Raw genomic sequence first — 19,181 nt, forward strand, 5'->3', positions numbered from 1 at the left:
TTTAGGGTCTTGCCCCCTTGCTTCTTCTCATCTAGAATATGAATCTTCAGGGCATTCAAGAAAACAGAAGTCACCAGTTAAGGATCATAGAGTGGATCCTAAATCCCTCATGGCTTTGAAACAACTTGTACTCATTTTCTAGACTTTCTTCTTTTTACTTCACAGTGGAGATGGGGAAGAATAGTTAAGAAGACCTCTGGGCCAACCTCTTACTTAGAGCAAAGCCAGGAAGATGTTGTAAAAGTACTAGGATGGCATCTTTTCTATTTCATCTTAATAAGTCAAAATTTATTTTTTGAACATGAGATTACATCTAACATTATAAGGGGGGGGGCACTAAGGATACTTATTTATAAAGGGTCTTCATACAATTCCTTGTGATTTTATATTTCAACATTTGTGCTAGAGATTTAACTGCATTTTTGTCTAAATTATTTTTCATAAAGTGACAAGTTAACGAATTTCTGTATGGGCAAAAGGAATCTTTGATTTGGTACAAATTAAAGTGTGTACACTCAGTGATAAGGCCACTGACTAAAAATAAGATGGAGCAGCTCTTCTTCCAGTTTCTTCAATCATCTATCAAATGGAGACATCACAAGACTTTAAAACAGGTGTCCACAAACAATGTCAATGTGACCAATTCTGGTCCATTTCATTTTTTTGTATACAAAAATTTATTGGAACGCAGTTTATCTATCTATGGCAGCTTTTACATTACACCAGCAGAGTTGAATGGGGTTATAAGAGATCCTATAGACTAAAGAGCCAAAGATATTTACTATCAAGCCCTTAAGAGAAAGTTTGCTGACTCTTAAATCCATCCTCCAAAGGCTAACAGGCATCTAAAATTAAATACGGAAGGAGGAAATCAACCTGTTATAAACAATTTATTCTTTTTTAAAAAGTTTAAAACAAAATGAGGGTTCCAAAATTACGCTTGCAGACTGTACACGTCATCTAATTATAACCTTTCCAAAAATCTCAACTAAAACTATGATAGGTTAAAAAAAAAAAAACACCACAAAACACTAAAGATACAAGGAGGTAAGAACAAAAACTTCAAATTGAGTCAACAGGGCAAGCTAAAATCATCTTCAGTGACAGAACTGAAATCTAACTTGGCAGTGCAAAAGCTGGGGACCATTACAAACACAGTTTTCAAAATGGCAAGAATCCACAGCACCAGTTCCACTTACCCAGACATGGTTAGGTAAAAATTCTCAACTAATTAAGAAAATTTATACAGAAAAAAATGCTGCATGTAGGGATCCCTCCCCTAGGCACCTTTACCCACAACACTGAAGCTTGATCTTTACCCAGACATTGTTCACTTGGAAATCTGACCAGCTCAGGAGAAAAAAAAAAAAAAAAAGAAAGAAACCACTGACATCAGGGGTTCCCATGACAAATGCCCACTATGCTGACCCAACACTAAAATCCCAAATTGACCAGCCCCCTTCTAACCAACTTGGGGGGAGAGGGGACCTCAACTGCTCCAACACCCAACCCAACCAACCTTAATTAGCAGGCAACCAAGTATCACTTCATATTTGAGGAAAAATCTCAGAAATCAAACTAACACAAAGGGGAGAAAGAAAATTTAAGAGCAAATAGAATATAGAGAGGGAAGGAACATCCACAGAATAAACAAATCAATGAAACAAGAACAAAACAGAACAAAGTGAACACTTGAAATCTAAAGATTTAAAAACAGTAACAGAAGAGTAAAAAAGTTTCTTCAGATCTGCCCAGAAATGAACAGCAAAGAGACAAAGATGGAAAATAGGACAAAAGATAATGAGAAGATCAATTCAATATATGACATCTAGTAAAAGCTTCAGAAAGAGAAAACAGAAATAAGGCAATGAACAAAATAAGTCACAGATTTTCCCTAGATGAGGCAAATGTGCAGCAGATTAAGCTTGTCACTTGGGACATCCATATCCCATATGGGGGACGGGGAGAGGAGTTTTAGTCCTGCCTCCTCTGCTTCCAATTTAGATTCCTGCTGAAGCATCCTGGGAGGCAGTGGATGATGGTTCAAGTGCTTGTTCACATAGGAGACCACAAAGGAGTTTCCAGCTCCTGGCTCCGGCCTGGCCTAGCAGTGGCTGTGGTGGTTATTTAGGGAGTCAATCAGTGAATGGAAGATTCTCTTTTATCCCTCTCCCCGCCAACAAGTAGATGAAAAAATTTTCACACCCTCAAAGCCAGAGTAGCTTTCAGAAAGACATATACATATAAATCATCAAATAAAAACGATCAAGAATTATGACTCTGAACTTCAACATAGCACCAATAGAGCAACGTCTTCAAAATTCTAAAGAAAAATGATTCCCTTTAGAATTCTACACCCAAACTAAGGGTAGAATACTCACTTTCAGTCATACAACATTTCAAAATAATTCACTTCCTTTGTACTCTTGAAAAGAGAAAACACCACGGATATAGCCAACAGCACACCAAAGAGAAGAAACCTCAGGAAGACAGTAAAATAGATCACAATGAATCTTGTAACTAAAGTTAAGTTATCCAGATTAGAGCAACACAACTCAGAAGGTAATGACCTGGAATGAAAAGACTAGCCTAAATTTTTAAACATTTATCTATGTGCTGACCTGTGCTAACGTTTTCTGACCTCCCACCTCCATTCCCTGATGCCTACAAGAGTCAGGAATAATCTTATCCGCTCCCCCGATCCCCAAGTGTTCTGTTTTCATCTACTCTTGAGTCTCTGAGTTGGCAGGCATAAAGTATTATGCAGCTCAAACTCATCTCCTTGATATTTCTACAAGACATCCATCCACATAGAACACTATCACACGCCAACTTGATTAAATCCTTCCCAAGACCCTGCCCAATGAATTCCCCAAAATAGATCCCTGTGAAGCCTCAAGAAAGTTGATGTCTGACCCAGATAGTCTCTTTTGCTTTTACTGTCCTATCTTGGAGCCTTCAACTAGCAGTGTTACGTATTTTATACAGCTAAGTTTATGATTGCTATTAAGATCTTCAAAATTAAACATTGGTTAAGAAATTATAGGTAGTAAAACTCTAAAATGAAATAGACAAAAGCCAGGATAGTTCTCACATCTCTGAAGAAAGGTGAACAATGTAATTGAGAAAAAGCACACAGGGACTCCAATAACACCATATTTTAACTTGCACATGTGTCATATTGATTAAATGTTACACAATCATTTATACACATCTTGTATGTGGATATATTATAATGTAAGTAATGAGCTCTTTGGGATACAGATGGTAAAAATGAATTTTGCACATTAATGATCCATTATGCTCAGCACTTTCCTAAGAATAAACACTGACAAATGCTTAATTTACTATGTGACAGTGATTATATTGTAGTTTCTTGACTACATTGTATCTTTCATAAATAGAACCTGACATTAGTCATTATCATATATTTTAACAATACATTAAATTTGTCACAGTACAAATGTCTGAAGAAGAGCCAACTATCTGCCACTTACTTGTCAATGTCTGCCATGTTGTAAGAACTCCAAATATCTATGGAGAGAAACATCAGTGTTAAAAAAAAATACATACAATTTACTTGAAACCAATAAAAACATTTGAAGCCAAAGGTCAAGCCCCTTAAATCAATACAATATTGAAAACTATTACAGGAATAAGTACATATTTCCTTTAAAATAGCATCAGTGTTAAAAAATAAAAATCAGGGAACATACAAAGAGCATATTTTCTTAATAGTCGCCAAAAATAAGTTTTCAGACAATAGTTTTTATTTAAAGATTTATTTATTTATTTGAAAGTTAGAGTTACACAGAGAGAGGAGAGGCAGAGACAGAGAAAGAAGTCTTCCATCCGCTGGCTCACTCCCCAACTGGCCGCAACGGCCGGAGCTGCGCCAATCCGAAGCCAGGAGTCAGGAAATTCTTCCGGGTCTCCCACGTGGGTACAGGGGTCCACGGACCTGGACCATCTTGTACTGCTTTCCCAAGCCAAGCAGAGAACTGGATCGGAAGCGGAGCAGCCGGGTCTCAAACCAGCGCCCATATGCTGGCACTTCAGGCCAGAGTGTTAACCTGCTGTGCCAGCCCCAGACAATTGTTCTTAAAACAAGCAAGCTACCAATAGGCTTTTAGAAAATAATATATATGGACTGTTACAATGGCACAGACGGTAAATATCTGGTATTTGCCAGAAATCATAGAAAAGGACAAGAGTATTTATTTACGTTCTTTTAAATAATGGTTGGGTAAAGCTGTGGCATAGCAGGTAAAGGTGCCGCCTGCAGTGCTGGCATCCCATATGGGCGTCAGTTTGAGTCCCGGCTGCTCCACTTCCTATCCAGCTCTCTGCTATGGTCTAGGAAGACAGTAGAGGATGGCCCAGGTCCTTAGGCTCCTGCACTCACCTGGGAAGACCTGGAAGATGTTCCTGGCTCTTGGCTTTGGATCAGCGTAGCTCTGGGCTGTTGCTGCCAAATGGGGAGTAGATGGAAGACCTCTCTCTCTGCCTCTCCACCTCTCTGTGTAACTCTTTCAAATAATTAAATAAATCTTAAAAAAAAAAAAAAAAGAATGGCAATTTTTATTTAAATTTTTAAGCCAGTCAGCATTCAGAATAAATCCACTATATTTTCAAAAGTATTAATTTTCAAACTCATGTTAAAAAAAAATCCATTATCTATTTATGGAAATCTTTAAAAAAATTTAGTAACTACTGGATCAAATGCCAACTCTTTATAACTACTTGATGACATTTATATACAATTCTGGATCTAAATCTATGCCAGATAAATCCTGAGTCTTCAAATGTACCTCATGTCACATCACTAAAAACCAACCATCTGCCAGCCTCCCCAAAGTATGCTGACACACACATTGTCAGCTCCTGATTACCAGACCTGAACAGATTTATTGTTTGGATTGATCACAGCATCCCCAAGCTCCTTCCTACACACAAAAAAAGCAAAACCTAGGGCTGGCATGGTGGCTCAGGTTAGACCATAGCCTATCTTTGGCATCCCGTATCTATCAATCAGAGCACTCTGATCCAGCTCCTCGTTATCATGCCTGAAGCCAGCAGACAGTGGCCCAAGCTTGAGTTTCTGGCTTCTGGCTTTATCTTGGCCCATTCCCAGCTGTCATGGTCATTTGAGAGGTGAACCAGTGAATGGAAGATCTCATTCAGATTAAGTAAAATAAAGTAAAACATGTGTATTCAGGCAGAAAATGGTTAAATGACTTAGATAATCCAAGACTACTTAAAAATATCTGACTGCAGTGTATAAATAGAATCCCAAACTAAAAATTAAAATCTTAGGAAGAGCATTGTGGCCTAGCAGGTAAAGCACCCCATATGGGCACAGGTTTGAGTCCTGGATGTTCCACTTCTGATCCAGCTCTTTACTGCTAATATGCCTGGGAAAGCAGCTAAGGATGGCCCAAGTGCACGGGAGGTCCAAGACACAAAAGAAGCTCCTGGCTTCTGTCTAGTCTAGCCCTGGCCACTGTGGCCATCTGGGGAGTAAACCCACAAATGGAAGATTCTCTCTCTGGAACTCTGCCTTTCAAATAAATAAATCTTAAAAGCAAAACAGTAATTAGAAAAACAGTATTTTCACACAACAAAAATTTTACAAGATTATTATTATTATTCTCATACCAATGTGTGATTATTACATATGCTTATAAGTTAACAAAGATTCAGTAGAAAAGATACTGATTTCTCAAGTGGTTAATATTTAGGGGTATAAAGGAACTATTTCTTCCTAATATATCTATAAAATATTTTCTACTTGCTTTAAGTAATTCCTAATAGAGCCAATAAATTTCTCTAAGTGATACTGGGTAATTACGCAATTTACAAAATGGTTAACAATTATGAATACTAATTCAAAAGTAAGAAAAAACTGAATCTTACTAATTAAGTTCAAAACTGTCTACCAAAGCATTTTCTTTTAATACAGGGAAAAAAGAGTGGTGAAAATGCATTCTGAAACTTGGGTGGTGTTCCTGTACATCATTGCCTTTGAGAGTAATTTGGGCACAAGGATATCAAAAGATTTCAGATCTCCCTCCAAACTTAATTACTTATGAGTATATATCATTAAAAAAATTATGAAGAATCTAAGGCCTTTGCATTTCTCTGTTCACCTACAAGATACCTACAAAATTCTGGTGAACACATCCCTGCACATTATATGGCTCTCTCCTCAAAGTTTTACTTCTTCAGGTACATTTTTTTCAATTTGCACATTATGGTTTAGTAAGACTGATTTTATGTTCTCCTATGAAGTACTATTATTTTTTCTCAAGAGATTCCAAATGCTGGTTCACTCCCCAAATGGCCACCCAACAGCTGCAGCTGGGCCAGGCTGAAGCCAGGAGTTTGATCTGGATCTCCCAAGCAGGTGCAAGGGCCCAAGTATTTGGGCCATCTTTTGCTTTTTGTCCCAAGTTCATCAGCAGGGAGCTTTTTCAGAAGTGGAGCAGCTGGGACTCAAATCAGTACCCATAGAGGATTCCAGCACTACAGGTGGCAGTTAGGCTTCACCCAGTGTGCCAGAACGCTGGCCTCAAAGCACTACTACCTTCCTTCACAAAATGTCTCATCTTTGCAACTACAAATTAGTATCTAAGATTTCTCTCCCTACTGACCAGATCATAAGATTCATCACATTTTCTCTGCATTTACCAATCACTTCACTGTTATGTTATAAACTTAGAATTAGCACTGAACATGCATACAACAAAATGTTTTACAATAAAAAATGCAGATCTGAGCTGATATATAAAAAGCATTAAAGTTGGCCGGCACCACGGCTCACTAGGCTAATCTTCCACCTGCAGCGCTGGCACCCTGGGTTCTAATCCCGGTGGGGGCACCAGATTCTGTCCTGGTTGCCCCTGTTCCAGTCCAGCTCTCTGATGTGGCCTGGGTGTGCAGTGGAGGATGGCCCAAGTGCTTGGGCCCTAAACCCACGTGGTAGACCAGGAGAGGCACCTGGCTCCGGTTTCGGATGTCGCGGTGTGCCAGCCGCAGCAGCCATTGGAGGGTGAACCAACGGTAAAGGAAGACCTTTCTGTCTTTCTCTCTCTCTTACTAACTCTGCCTGTCAAATAAATAAATAAATAAATAAATAGCATTAAAGCAACATATAGGTTATATGACAGGTCTCATTTGGATATATGAAAAAAATGCACGAACACACTTTATAAAGCAAACCTCCCTGGAGTGTGCATTTGGTCTGACAGTTACAAAACTGATGCCCACATCCCTTATTTTAGTACCTAGGTTTGAGTTCTAGCTCCACTCCCAAGTTTCCTTTTAGAGACAGCAAATGATGGTCAAAGTAGTTGGATTTCTACCACCCTTGTGGGGGTCTTGAATTAAGTTATGGGCTCCCTGCTATTGCCCCAGGGTGAGTATTAGGAAGTGAACCAAACAGGAGCTGTGTCTCTCAAATTAAGTTAAAAGGAAAAATAACATGAAGCCAGATCAAAAACCTAAAAGTCACCTGTAAGAAGGAAGAGATGGGGAAAATGGGAACTACTTTTCACTCTGCATTATTTGGTTTTCTAACATGCAGAAACTTACTTAACAACATTTTGAAATTTGCTGGGTTAAGCAAATGGTATCTCATAAACAACATCAATTGTCAAAATACTAAGGAAAAAGAAATCCCAAAATTTTTATATTCAACTTTTCTAACATTTTAACAAGTTCATAGACAAAAGGTTACACTGCTACTTTCAGTGTCCATTTTGCAGCATTATTTGTAGTTAAAACTTTTAGAATGCAAATTTTTTCTTTATTAAAGAGGATCCAACACAAAGCAGGATGCTGACTCAAACCTGCTACCTAAGTTAAATTAGATTTCTTGGTTGTACATACTTTCCAAAAACTTTCCCCCTCACTAGCTTGCACTTAAGACCCAAGGAACGGCTGGCGCTGCAGCTCAATAGGCTAATCCTCCACCTAGCGGCGCCGGCACACGGGGTTCTAGTCCCGGTCGGGGCGACGGATTCTTTCCCGGTTGCCCGTGTTCCAGGCTAGCTCTCTGCTGTGGCCCAGGAAGGCAGTGGAGGATGGCCCAAGTGCTTGGGCCCTGCACCCCATGGGAGACCAGGAAAAGCACCTGGCTCCTGCCTTCGGATCAGTGCGGTGTGCCGGTCGCAGCACGCCGGCTGCGGCGGCCATTGGAGGGTGAACCATCAGCAAAAGGAAGACCTTTCTCTCTGTCTCTCTCACTATCCACTCTGCCTGTCAAAAAAAAAAAAAAAAAAAAAAAGACCCAAGGAACAAATTTTATGTAAAGCACCTGACCAGTGGTTGACATTCAGTAAGCACTCAATAAATGTAAGCTCTGTTTTCATTTGGCCTATTTTGAATTATCCTAATACAAAGGCAAGTGATTCTATAGGATAATTAGCTGAGATGATGATTATTTTTCTTTTTTTTTTTTTTAAGATTTTATTACGGTCGGCGCCGCGGCTCACTAGGCTAATCCTCCACCTTGCAGCGCCGGCACACTGGGTTCTAGTCCTGGTCGGGGTGCCGGATTCTGTCCCGGCTGCCCCTCTTCCAGGCCAGCTCTCTGCTGTGGCCAGGGAGTGCAGTGGAAGATGGCCCAAGTGCTTGGGCCCTGCACCCCATGGGAGACCAGGATAAGTATCTGGCTCCTGCCATCGGATCAGTGCAGTGCACCGGCCACGGCGGACATTGGAGGGTGAACCAACGGCAAAGGAAGACCTTTCTGTCTCTCTCACTGTCCACTCTGCCTGTCAAAAAAAAAAAAAAAAAAAAAAAAGTTTATTTCTTTGACAGGTAGTTACAGACAGTGAGAGAGACAGAGAGAAAGGTCTTCCTTCTGTTGGTTCAGTCCCCAAATGGCTGCCACGGCCGGCGCTGCACGGATCGGAGCCAGGTGCTTCCTCCTGGTCTCCCATGCAGGTGCAGGGGCCCAAAGCACCTGGGCCATCCTCCACTGCCCTCCAGAGCCACAGCAGAGAGCTGGACTGGAAGAGCAGCAGCTGGGACTAGACCCAGCGCCCATATGGGATGCCAGCGCCACAGGCGGAGGATTAACCAAGTGAGCCACGGCGCCGGCCCTGATTATTCTTCATCTTTAACTTACTACAAAGGCAGGGCAACAAAAACAGAGAGGGACTGTCCATCTGCTAATCCCCAAACACCTGCAACAGCTGGCACTGAGCAAAGCCCAAGTCAGAGCCCAAAATGCAATCTAGATTTCCCCCATGATGTCAGGGACCCAACCACCTGATCCATCATCACCTGCTGCCTTCTCAGGGTACAAGAATTAACAGAAGTGGAGACAGAACTCAAATCCAAGCACTTGGATACTGGTCTTGGGAAATGGTGTCTTAACCAGCTGTACCCAATGACCAACCCTGGAATAAAGGTTAACAACAGATTCTTCATTAGTTCTGACAAATGAACAATGGCAATTTAAGATGTCAACAACGACAAGAGAAACTGGGTAAGGGGTGGTGGAAACTCAGAATTGTTTGTAAATCTAAAATTAAAAACAAATTTAAAAAAAGCAAAGATCCCTTGGGCTTTAAGTCCAGATCATGAACCACCAGGTCCTAGAGAACAGGGCCAAAAATCAGCATTTTAAACAAGTACCCAGCTTCTAAGACATCAAATTACAATGAAACACAGGTTTAGGTTAGCATCTGCATTGTGCTGTGGTATAGAGGTAAAGCCACCACCTCCAACACCAGCATCCTATATATATGGGCACCAGTTCGAGTCCTGGCTGCTCCACTTTGAATCCTGCTCCCTGCTAATGTGCCTGGAAAAACAGCAGAAGATAGTCCAAGTGCTTGGGGCCCTGCACCCACAGGGGAGATCCAGAAGAAGATCCTGGGGCACCAGGTTTCAGATCGGCCCAGCTCCACCATTGTAGCCATTTGGGCTGTGAACCAACGGATGAAGATCTCTTGTGGCCCCTCCCTCCCCTCTTTCTATGTAACTCTGCCTTTCAAATAAATAAATCTTTAAAAAAAAAATCTATGAAAAATCCACTCCTGATGATAGTCACAGCAGGATTATACAGATTAACTCTACAAATGAAAAGCAATTAAAAATAAATAAAATCCGTCAAGATCTTAAAAGGACTGAAAAGCTAATAGGAATAGTAAGAAATTACTAGTCTCAAACCAAAAAAACAGGAAGTCACTTTTGCCCTGAGGGGAACTGTCAGACTTTAGCAGCAAATGTACACTTGGTTTTAGCCATCTTGTGGTGAAATCAAAATCCTATCTCCCAAATTAAGCAGGAATCCCGAAGTGTTACATCCTCAGAAATAGTAAATCAGTACTCCAGAACAAATAACAAACTCTCCTCATCTGTGTTGTCCTTGAACCCCACCTATGAGCTTATGCCCTGGTAGCTGTATACCTAAATATATGTGAGCTAGATCTCAAATAATTCATACAAATACTTTTTTTCAAGGGCAACAGGATCAATGTAAATGAATACAACAGAAACTAGTTCTTTTACAGAGGCTTAATTAGACTAGAAATAAACTATGGACATAAACCAAAAGATAACCATCTGGTTTGCAGTTTCTGCAAGAGGAAGTCTTCTACTAAGGTGACATATATAGTTATACATAAAATCTGCAAAAGAATTAAGTAGAACTTCTCCAAATGTAAAAATAACTATTATCAGGCTTAACAATAGTTAGACACAGCTGAAGAGAGAATCAAGTTGGGGCCAGCACAGTGGCATAGGTGGTAAAGCTGCTGCCTGCAGTGCCGGCATCCCATATGACCACCAGGTAAGTCCCGGCTGCTGCACTTCTGATCCAGCACTCCGCTATGGCCTGGGAAAGCAATAGAAGATGGCCCAAGTCCTTGGGCCCTGCACCTGCATGGAAGACCCAAAAGCTCCTGGCTTCAGATCAGCACAGCTCCAGCCTTTGTGGCCATCTGGGGAGTGAATCAGCAGACAGAAGACCTTTCTCTCTCTCTCTGCCTTTCAAATAAATGAATCTTTAAAAATAAAAAGAGAGAGAGAGAGAGAGAGAGAATATCAAGTTGATTGAAAGCAAGCTTAGACAAAACCTTCCAAAATATGGCACAGGCAAAATACAGAAAACACCAAAAAGAAAAAACACTGTAGGATTCAAGAAAGTCTAACAAAGACCTTATACAAGTTCCAGAAGTAGAAGAGTAAGGCAGATTATTTGGAGAAATTAATAGCTAAGAATTTAGGTAGCCCTACAAACCCCAATCAGGATAACTAAAAAAAGAAAACTATGCCTAGATATATCAGTAGAAAGGCATGATGCCAAAGACAAAAGAAGTCACCCCAAAAGTACACAGAGAAAAAAGTAACTTCTAGGCCGGCGCCGTGGCTCGCTAAGCTAATCCTCTGCCTGTGGCGCTGGCACACCGGGTTCTAGTCCCAGTCGGGGTGCCGGGTTCTGTCCCGGTTACTCCTCTTCCAGTCCAGCTCTCTGCTGTGGCCCGGGAGGGCAGTGGAGGATGGCCCAGGTCCTTAGGCCCTGCACCCACATGGGAGACCAGGAAGAAGCACCTGGCTCCTGATCAACGCAGCAGCGCGCCGGCTGCAGCGGCCACTTAGGGGGTGAACCAATGGCAAAAGGAAGACCTTTCTCTCTGTCTCTTACTGTCTAACTCTGCCTGTCCAAAAAGAAAAAAAAAGAAAAGAAAAAGTAACTTCAAAAGCACAAAAGGATTAACATATCAAGACAAGGTTAGTTCTCAAAATAACTAGGTATCTTAAGACACTATACTTGGGGCTGGCACTGAGGTATAAGGGGTTAAGCCACTGCCTGTAATGTTGGCATCCCATATGGGCGCTGGTTTGAGTCCCAGCTGCTCTACTTGCAATTCAGCTCCCTTCTAATGCGCTGGGAAAGCAGCAGAGGATTGCCTGGGTCCTTGGACTCCTTTACCCATGTGGGAGATCTGGAAGAAGTTTGATTCCTGGCTTCTGACTCCTGGCCCAGCCCTGGCCGTTGCAGTCATCTGGGGAGTGAAGCAGCAGATGGAAGATCTCTCTATCCTTCTACTTCTTCCTCTCTAACTCTGCCTTTCAAATAAATAAAATAAATCTTCAAAAAAAAAAGAAGACACTATACCCAACAAAAACAGTCTTATGTAAGAATGAAGGTGAAATAGACACTTTTAAGCAAAAACATCTCCAAGCATTCTCAGTAAAATATTCTATAAGCATATTCTCCAGACAGAAGTGATCCTAGACAGAAAGTCTAAGGTAAAAGAATGAGGGGGAAAGAAGTTATCTGCATATACACAAAGGTATTAATGTAAAAAATATCATTGTGTAGTATATTAAAACTAACTTAACTTTTAAGTCAGTAGTGTGGACAGCGGAAGAAATGGATTAAAATATTCTAATGTCCTGAAGGATGACCTCCGAGATTAGAAATAGAACATGTTAACTCCAACATAAAGAAAAATAAAAACAAATACTTTTAAAGTAAACCTATGAGAAAAACAGGCTAAAAACAAAAAGCACCAAACGATCATATTTAAACCTAAACTCTATCAAATGTAAATCAACTAAAGGTTCTCCACTAAAGATTTTGAGTCTGGCCTTTAAGAATACAACTACATTTTCTTGATGAGGAACACCTCTACAAGGGTACAGAGTTTCAAAGTAAAACCAACTTGCCTCGATTAGGATTGTATGTCACTACACTAATGTCAGAAAAAATATACTCTAAAAGAACAGCATTACTAGAGATAAAAAGGTGACTTTTTAATAAAAGATTCAACTTACAACCGAATGTGTTATGGTATCTAAGATACCAAAGAGACACACTGGTTCCTAAACATGCCTGAAGGCAAATTTTAACCTTTTAGATGGAAAGGATCAAACGAAGACCACAAAAACTAATCATTTTGTGCTCCTGTAGATATCCATACAGCTGCTACCTTCTTATTCTGGTGAACCTTACTTTGAATATTCCCCTTATTTCCAATGAAAAGGAAGAAAGCTAAAATTAATGTAGTCTATTTTGGGAGGGATGATTATAGAAGACTATAGGCTTTCCTTGTATTCAGATAAAATATTAAGCACCCTGGGCAGCAACAAAGAAACAAGAACCCAAGTCTGACTTCTGAAACTGATGCCCAGTCCACCATCTCAAAAATCAGCCTGATAACATGGATTATATGGATAATACGGAGCAGCTAAACTACTCCTTTACAGAAGACAATCACTTCAATTTTTAAAAAAAATGGTAATTTTTAAAAATTTTTTATTTTTTTGACAGGCAGAGTGGACAGTGAGAGAGACAGAGAGAAGGGTCTTCCTTTTGGCCGGCGCCGCGGCTCACTAGGCTAATCCTCCGCCTAGCAGCGCCGGCACACCGGGTTCTAGTCCCGGTTGGGGTGCCGGATTCTGTCCCGGTTGCCCCTCTTCCAGGCCAGCTCTCTGCTGTGGCCAGGGAGTGCAGTGGAGGATGGCCCAGGTGCTTGGGCCCTGCACCCCATGGGAGACCAGGAAAAGCACCTGGCTCCTGGCTCCTGCCATCGGATCAGCGCGGTGCACCGGTCGCAACGCGCCAGCCGCGGCGGCCATTGGAGGGTGAACCAACGGCAAAGGAAGACCTTTCTCTCTGTCTCTCTCTCTCACTGTCCACTCTGCCTGTCAAAAAATAAATAAATAAAAATAAATAAATAAATAAATAAATAAGAAGGGTCTTCCTTTTGCGGATGGTTCACCCTCCAATGGCTGCCGTGGCCGGTGCACCATACTGATCTGAAGGCAGGAGCCAGGTGCTTCTCCTGGTCTACCATGGGGTGCAGGGCCCAAGCACTTGGGCCATCCTCCAGAGCATCATTTATATCTAAGAATAATGACTCCCCTTTACCTCAGACCTCATCTCATTCCAAACATTCTTTAAACAAATTATATTTCAGACATTGTTTTTAAAAACACCTTCAGTAGTCCAGGTATTCAGTATCTAATTTGGATGCCACAAAGCCTCATCATTGGAACAACACAATCTTTACACTTATTTGCAGCGATATCTACAGTCAGTTTAGAACTGAACTTCTATTAGACATCCAAGCTATCTTAACACCTAGAATATCACCTGATCCAATAGCAAAGAAATTTACCCAGGTTTGTATGCTATTTGGTAAAAATTCACGCAGCATTAACCTAACTACTTGTCCATATATAACTTCCCAAATTATGTATATATGGATTACATACGTAACTTTTTAAAAAAAGATTTATTTATGTATTTGAAAGTCAGAGTTACACAGAGAAAGGAGAGAGAGAGAGAGAGAGAGAGAGACAGACAGACAGACAGACAGATTGACACTTCCATTCGATGGTTCACTCCCCAATTGGCTACAACGACCAAAGCTGCGCCGATCTGAAGCGGGGAGCCAGGAGCTTCTTCCGGGTCTCCCAAGTGGGTGCAGGTGCCCAAGGACTTGGGCCATCTTCTACTGCTTTCCCAGGCCATAGCAGAGAGCTGGATCACAAGTGGAGCAGCCGGGTCTCGAACCGGCACCTATATGGGATGCCGCCGCTTCAAGCCAGGGCGTTAACCTGCTGCTCCACAGCGCCGGACCCTGCATACATATAACTTATGTATAACCATATATACATAAGATTATTGCCCAACTATATGAGAGTACCTCATGAAGTTCATGGCGAAACAAAAATTTTAATCTATTTATTCCACTTTTTCATGAAGTTTTTTTTTTAACAGGTAGTTATAGACAGTCAGAGAAAGGTCATCTTTCTGTTGGTTCACTCTCCAAATGGCCGCTACAGCAGGTGTTGCATTGATCTGGAGCCAAGTGCTTTTTCCTGATCTTCCATGGGGGTGCAGGGGCCCAAGCACCTGGGCCATCCTCCACTGCCTTCCCAGGCCACAGCAGAGAGCTGGACTGGAAGAGGGACAACCGGGACTAGAACCGGCGCTCTATTATGGGATGCCGGCGCTGCAGGCGGAGGATTAACCTAGTGAGCTGTGGCACCAGCCCCTTCATGAAGTTTTTAAAATAGTCATTACATATAAACAAATTCCATGTTCTCACTACCCTGAGAGCTTTGTAGCTTTTTCCTGGTGCACAGTGGAATCCAAGATAGAGTGCTTCAGAAATCCATACCGAGGTATAGCAGAAAAGTTTAAGTCAAGGAATCACCCTCTAAAAACCAGTATGGAGCAGGCGTTCAGTGCAGCAGTTAAGACTCCACTTGGAATATCCACATCTCATACCAGAGTGCCTAGTTCAGGTTCCTAGATGATGATTCCAGTATTTGGGTCCTTGTCACCCATGTGGGAAATCCAGATGGAGCTCCTGGATTCAACAGGCCTACCCCTGGCTATCACAGGCATGTGGCGAGTAAACCAGCAGGATAGAAGATCTCTGTCTCCATGTCTCTGCCTTTCAAATAAAATGGAAAATAATAAAAGCCAGTACAAAACCATCTCATTATTAAGTTACTGCTCAGTTATGTAACTGTGGGTAAATTCTTTAACAATATTAACTCATTTTCCTTGTTAAAATGCTAATACTACCAACCTCTGACAGTATTAGTTAGTAATACATGTGGAAAAGTTACAATAGTAAATAACCACCATGTAAATGCCATTTGATTTACACCTGTTATATTCTTCTGTACTCTATTTATTTCAGAATACCCCCTTACTCAAAAAAAATGTACAAAATCTTCAAACCAGGAAAACCTTACTAAGATGCACACAGCACAAAAGGCAGAGCTGGTAACCAGAAGTATAAAGGCCACTTTCTATGTCGAGCTCAGTAATGTGCTCTAGCAGCTACCAACATACTGCACTACTTACAAGCTAAGTGTGAAACACCTAATCCCCACACTGCCCAACAAAGAAAAGGACTTAATCAGATGAAACTATTTTGAAAGGGAACTTAGTATCGAGTATCTTAAGTAATTTTTCTAGGTTCCTTCGTGTAAAGGAGGTTCTTTAATATTACTCTGCCCCTTCCTTTCTTTTCCATTCAGAGCACTCATCATAATTCAACATTTTATATCCCAGCAGCCATCATTTGCCTGTTTTGCTCAATTCAGATACATCGCCAAACAGGTGCTAAAATACTTAAAACTTAGAACTAAAGTAATTACAGTTTTGATTACAACTGAAGATCTGAAGTAATCCATCATTAGTATTTCCGCATTAGAATGAGGATTCATTCTTTCACTATACTTCAAATATCCAACCAAGCAAAAAATAAAACATTCTATTTCAACATCTTCAGACCTTGAAGTCCAATAGAACTCTTGCCTCTTTTAGCCCCTGCTCCTGTAAAAACGTTGTTCTGAATATATTTTAGGGAGTTTAGAATAAAAGCCTGAAGCTCATATGGGCAAGTAGAAAAACAAGTGAAAGCATTTTGATTCAATTAAGATTTGGGGGGGGTCATCATGAAAGGAAAAGCAGTTATGTGCCATTTTACTATTAGCTTGCCAATTAATGAGCCTAATATAAAAAGAAGGTACCATTCAACAGATAAAATTCACAAAATTTTCAAATTAGTATGGTGAAACTGTCAATTTAATAAATAGAAATTTAAAAACAATGTTGGCTTGAAAAGAGCATCTATTAAGTCAAGGTTTGATAACCTCAGATATCCAAGTCTACCTACTGATTAGTTCCATCTTTCCTCCAAAGGACCAATATTCTCAGAACTATAGTTTAGATTTAGGCCAATTACTTGAATTTAGGTAACTTCAAACATGCTTTAGTCACATGAGTCCCTAACAATCACCGAAAACCTCATTTAACCTCTCTCCACTTTATTCTATACACTAGCTTTTCCCTTGTCCAATCAAAGGTACTATGTATTATTTAAATTGACAAGAAAATAGGACTCAATACTGGCTTCAAAAGATGTTTTGATGCTATCTCTTTTTCAAAGATGACAAAATCCTGCAGCTCTCCTGAAACCGGGTAAGCAGTTTAAGTTGAGAATATAAAGGATAGCTGTGTTCAGAACTGATTAGACCAGGGGTAGTCTCACAGAGGGGCTCTGGGCATCTTTCCTAATACTCCGAAAGCCTAGCTCTATGAGAAAGGACCTCAGTGCCACCGCCCTCTACTGCAATCCCAAGATGTTTAAGGGAGTGGGGCACACTGACAAGGCGGCAGCGTACAACTAGGCTCACTCATTAACACCTCATTCCACCCCACACCCCTCCATCTTAAAAAGAAACCAGATCGTCAAGCATCTTGTTTGAGAAACTTCAATCAAGGAGCCAGTTTGCTACATTACAGGCCCTTTCTTTGCATCTCAGAACCGCTGAGGACCAACCTTCCCTAAAGAAAGCCCTGCACAAGACACTCATCTAAACGCCAACTGTACCTGGGATACGTAAACCAATCTTTTGTTCTAACAGCTCACGTGAGCGCTTTATAAGCGGGACTTACTCGAAAACCCAGCGGTGGGGACCTGCCCCACCAGCCTCCGACTAACATTCACACTTTCCTCCCGTACCAATAAAAAGATTATGAGCAAAAAAAAAAAAAAAAAAACCAAGGGGAGGGAGGGATGCCCCGGGCCAGCTTATTCACTCACTGTGGCTTGGCACATCCCACCCCTCCACAACTTGAGTAAGGTTAGGCAAGGACGAGGGTCTCCCGCCGGGCCCAGGAGGCGGCCACGCAGCCCATCACCACGTGTCGAGCGGAGCCGCGGGGGCTTCCCCTCCCAGCGCGGCCGCCGCCTCCAGTGGGCGGAGAACCCCGGAGCCTCGAGGCCGCCCCCGCCCCCTCCCCGCCTCGGGGACTCGGCCCTGCGCAGCCCCTCCCTCCCGTCGGAATTCGCAGCCTCCGCCGCTCTTTCCATCCCCCCCCCCCAGCGGCCTCCCGCCGGGCAGTAGTTGTGAGGGGGAAGCAGGGGCGGCGAGGCGGTGGCGCGGACACTGCCGCGCGGGCCCGACCCGCATTCCGGGCGCCTCCCGTCCCTCGCGGCGTGGCCTGCGAGCCCTCGGGACACCCGGGCGCGCCGCGGCCTCTCTTCCCCCTCCGCGCGGAGAAGCCGGTAGGGCTCGAGGAACCTCACCACCCCCCCACACACACAGGCCGCGCCGACCCCCGCGTCCCCTCGGCCGCCCCCAGGCCGGTCCCAGGGTCCCTCTCAGGTTACGCGGTCGAGACTCCGCGAGCGGCTCCGGCCTCACAGCGCGACCCGGAGGGGCCCCAAGCAGCCAGCGGCCTCCGCCCGCGGTTCCCCGTCCCTACGTCCCTGTGTCCCTTCCCTCCGCGCAGGCCGCCCGGCCCGGCTCCTCATTCCCCCTGCCCTTCCAGGCCCCCATCCGTTACCGGCGGCTAGTAGGGAGAGCCAGGCGACCGGAGCTGCGCAGGCAGTGACTCAGGGCGGCAGCGGCGGCGGGAGGAGCGGGAGGCGGCGCCGCGAGCAGATGGCGCTAAAAAAGACCCGAGAGCCCGCCGCTCGCGCTCATATACAATTAGCGTCAGCACGTAGGGCCCGCTCCGCCGCCCTCCCCCTGGCCTCGCCGTCTCCTAGCAACGCGGGCTAGAGGCGGGCCCAGGCCGGGTTGCCAAGTAACAGAACCGTCCTTCTTCCCCGGCGACCTCCGTAAGCTCGCTGTGATCTCTTCCTGCCCTCGCTGCACCAGCGCCGCGGTTGGGCTCTTCGGTTCCCGCCAGTTACTGTCTTCCTCCCTTGATTACGCACGCACCCCGCCATCTCTTTTTCTCCCCGCTGCGCTGGAAGGGAAATCCCAACCCCATCAGTTACTGGGAAGGGCGCTGACCCACGAGCCTCCTCCGCAGCGCGCCTCGCCCTCGGCGTCGTGAGTGAGGATGGAGACCGAGCCACCCGGTTCTGGACTCGCCACACCCTGGACCTCGAGATCTCTAGCTTCCACATCCCTGTCCCAATTCCTGCAACTCCCAGGCCCCCGGTAACCATTTTCCCTCGCCGCCTGAGAACAACAGTGCTTTCCTCGTGACCCCCCCCCCCCACCTTGGCGGCATCTTCTGCAGATTTGTCTTCAGGGGACCCCATATACTATGCCTCCGTCCCTTTACATGACAAACAGTGCCTCTTTGCTGCTTTCGTCCTTTTGACTGGTGAAAAAGGCATGTTTACGCGTACTCAGGATGCTTTTCAATGCTTTTGTCTTTCTGACAAAGCAAA

The 19,181-nt window shown here is 43.3% G+C and overlaps 1 protein-coding gene across 20 annotated transcripts in view; it reads right to left on the reverse strand.

The window, feature by feature from the left end:
* Positions 1-18,846, reverse strand: part of NAP1L1 (nucleosome assembly protein 1 like 1) — a 38,924-nt gene extending 20,078 nt beyond the window's left edge. For 7 of the 20 annotated variants that reach the window (XR_011380167.1, XR_011380168.1, XM_070052644.1 and 4 more), the window contains exons 1-2: positions 18,341-18,846; positions 3,498-3,534 (exon numbers count right to left, since the gene is read on the reverse strand). Coding sequence is in view for 17 of the 20 variants with exons in the window: in XM_070052644.1 (XP_069908745.1) it covers positions 3,498-3,514 (17 nt within the window). In the remaining 3 variants the exon portion in view is untranslated. Of the gene's footprint in view, positions 1-3,497; positions 3,535-15,259; positions 15,429-17,594; positions 17,718-18,340 lie in introns of those variants that run through there. The other 13 variants (XR_011380169.1, XM_070052651.1, XM_070052650.1 and 10 more) reach the window with 3 other exon arrangements.
* Between the last annotated feature and the right edge of the window lie 335 nt (positions 18,847-19,181).

The sequence above is a fragment of the Oryctolagus cuniculus genome, chromosome 11 (assembly GCF_964237555.1).
Source record: "Oryctolagus cuniculus chromosome 11, mOryCun1.1, whole genome shotgun sequence".
NCBI classification, from domain to species: Eukaryota; Metazoa; Chordata; class Mammalia; order Lagomorpha; family Leporidae; genus Oryctolagus; species Oryctolagus cuniculus.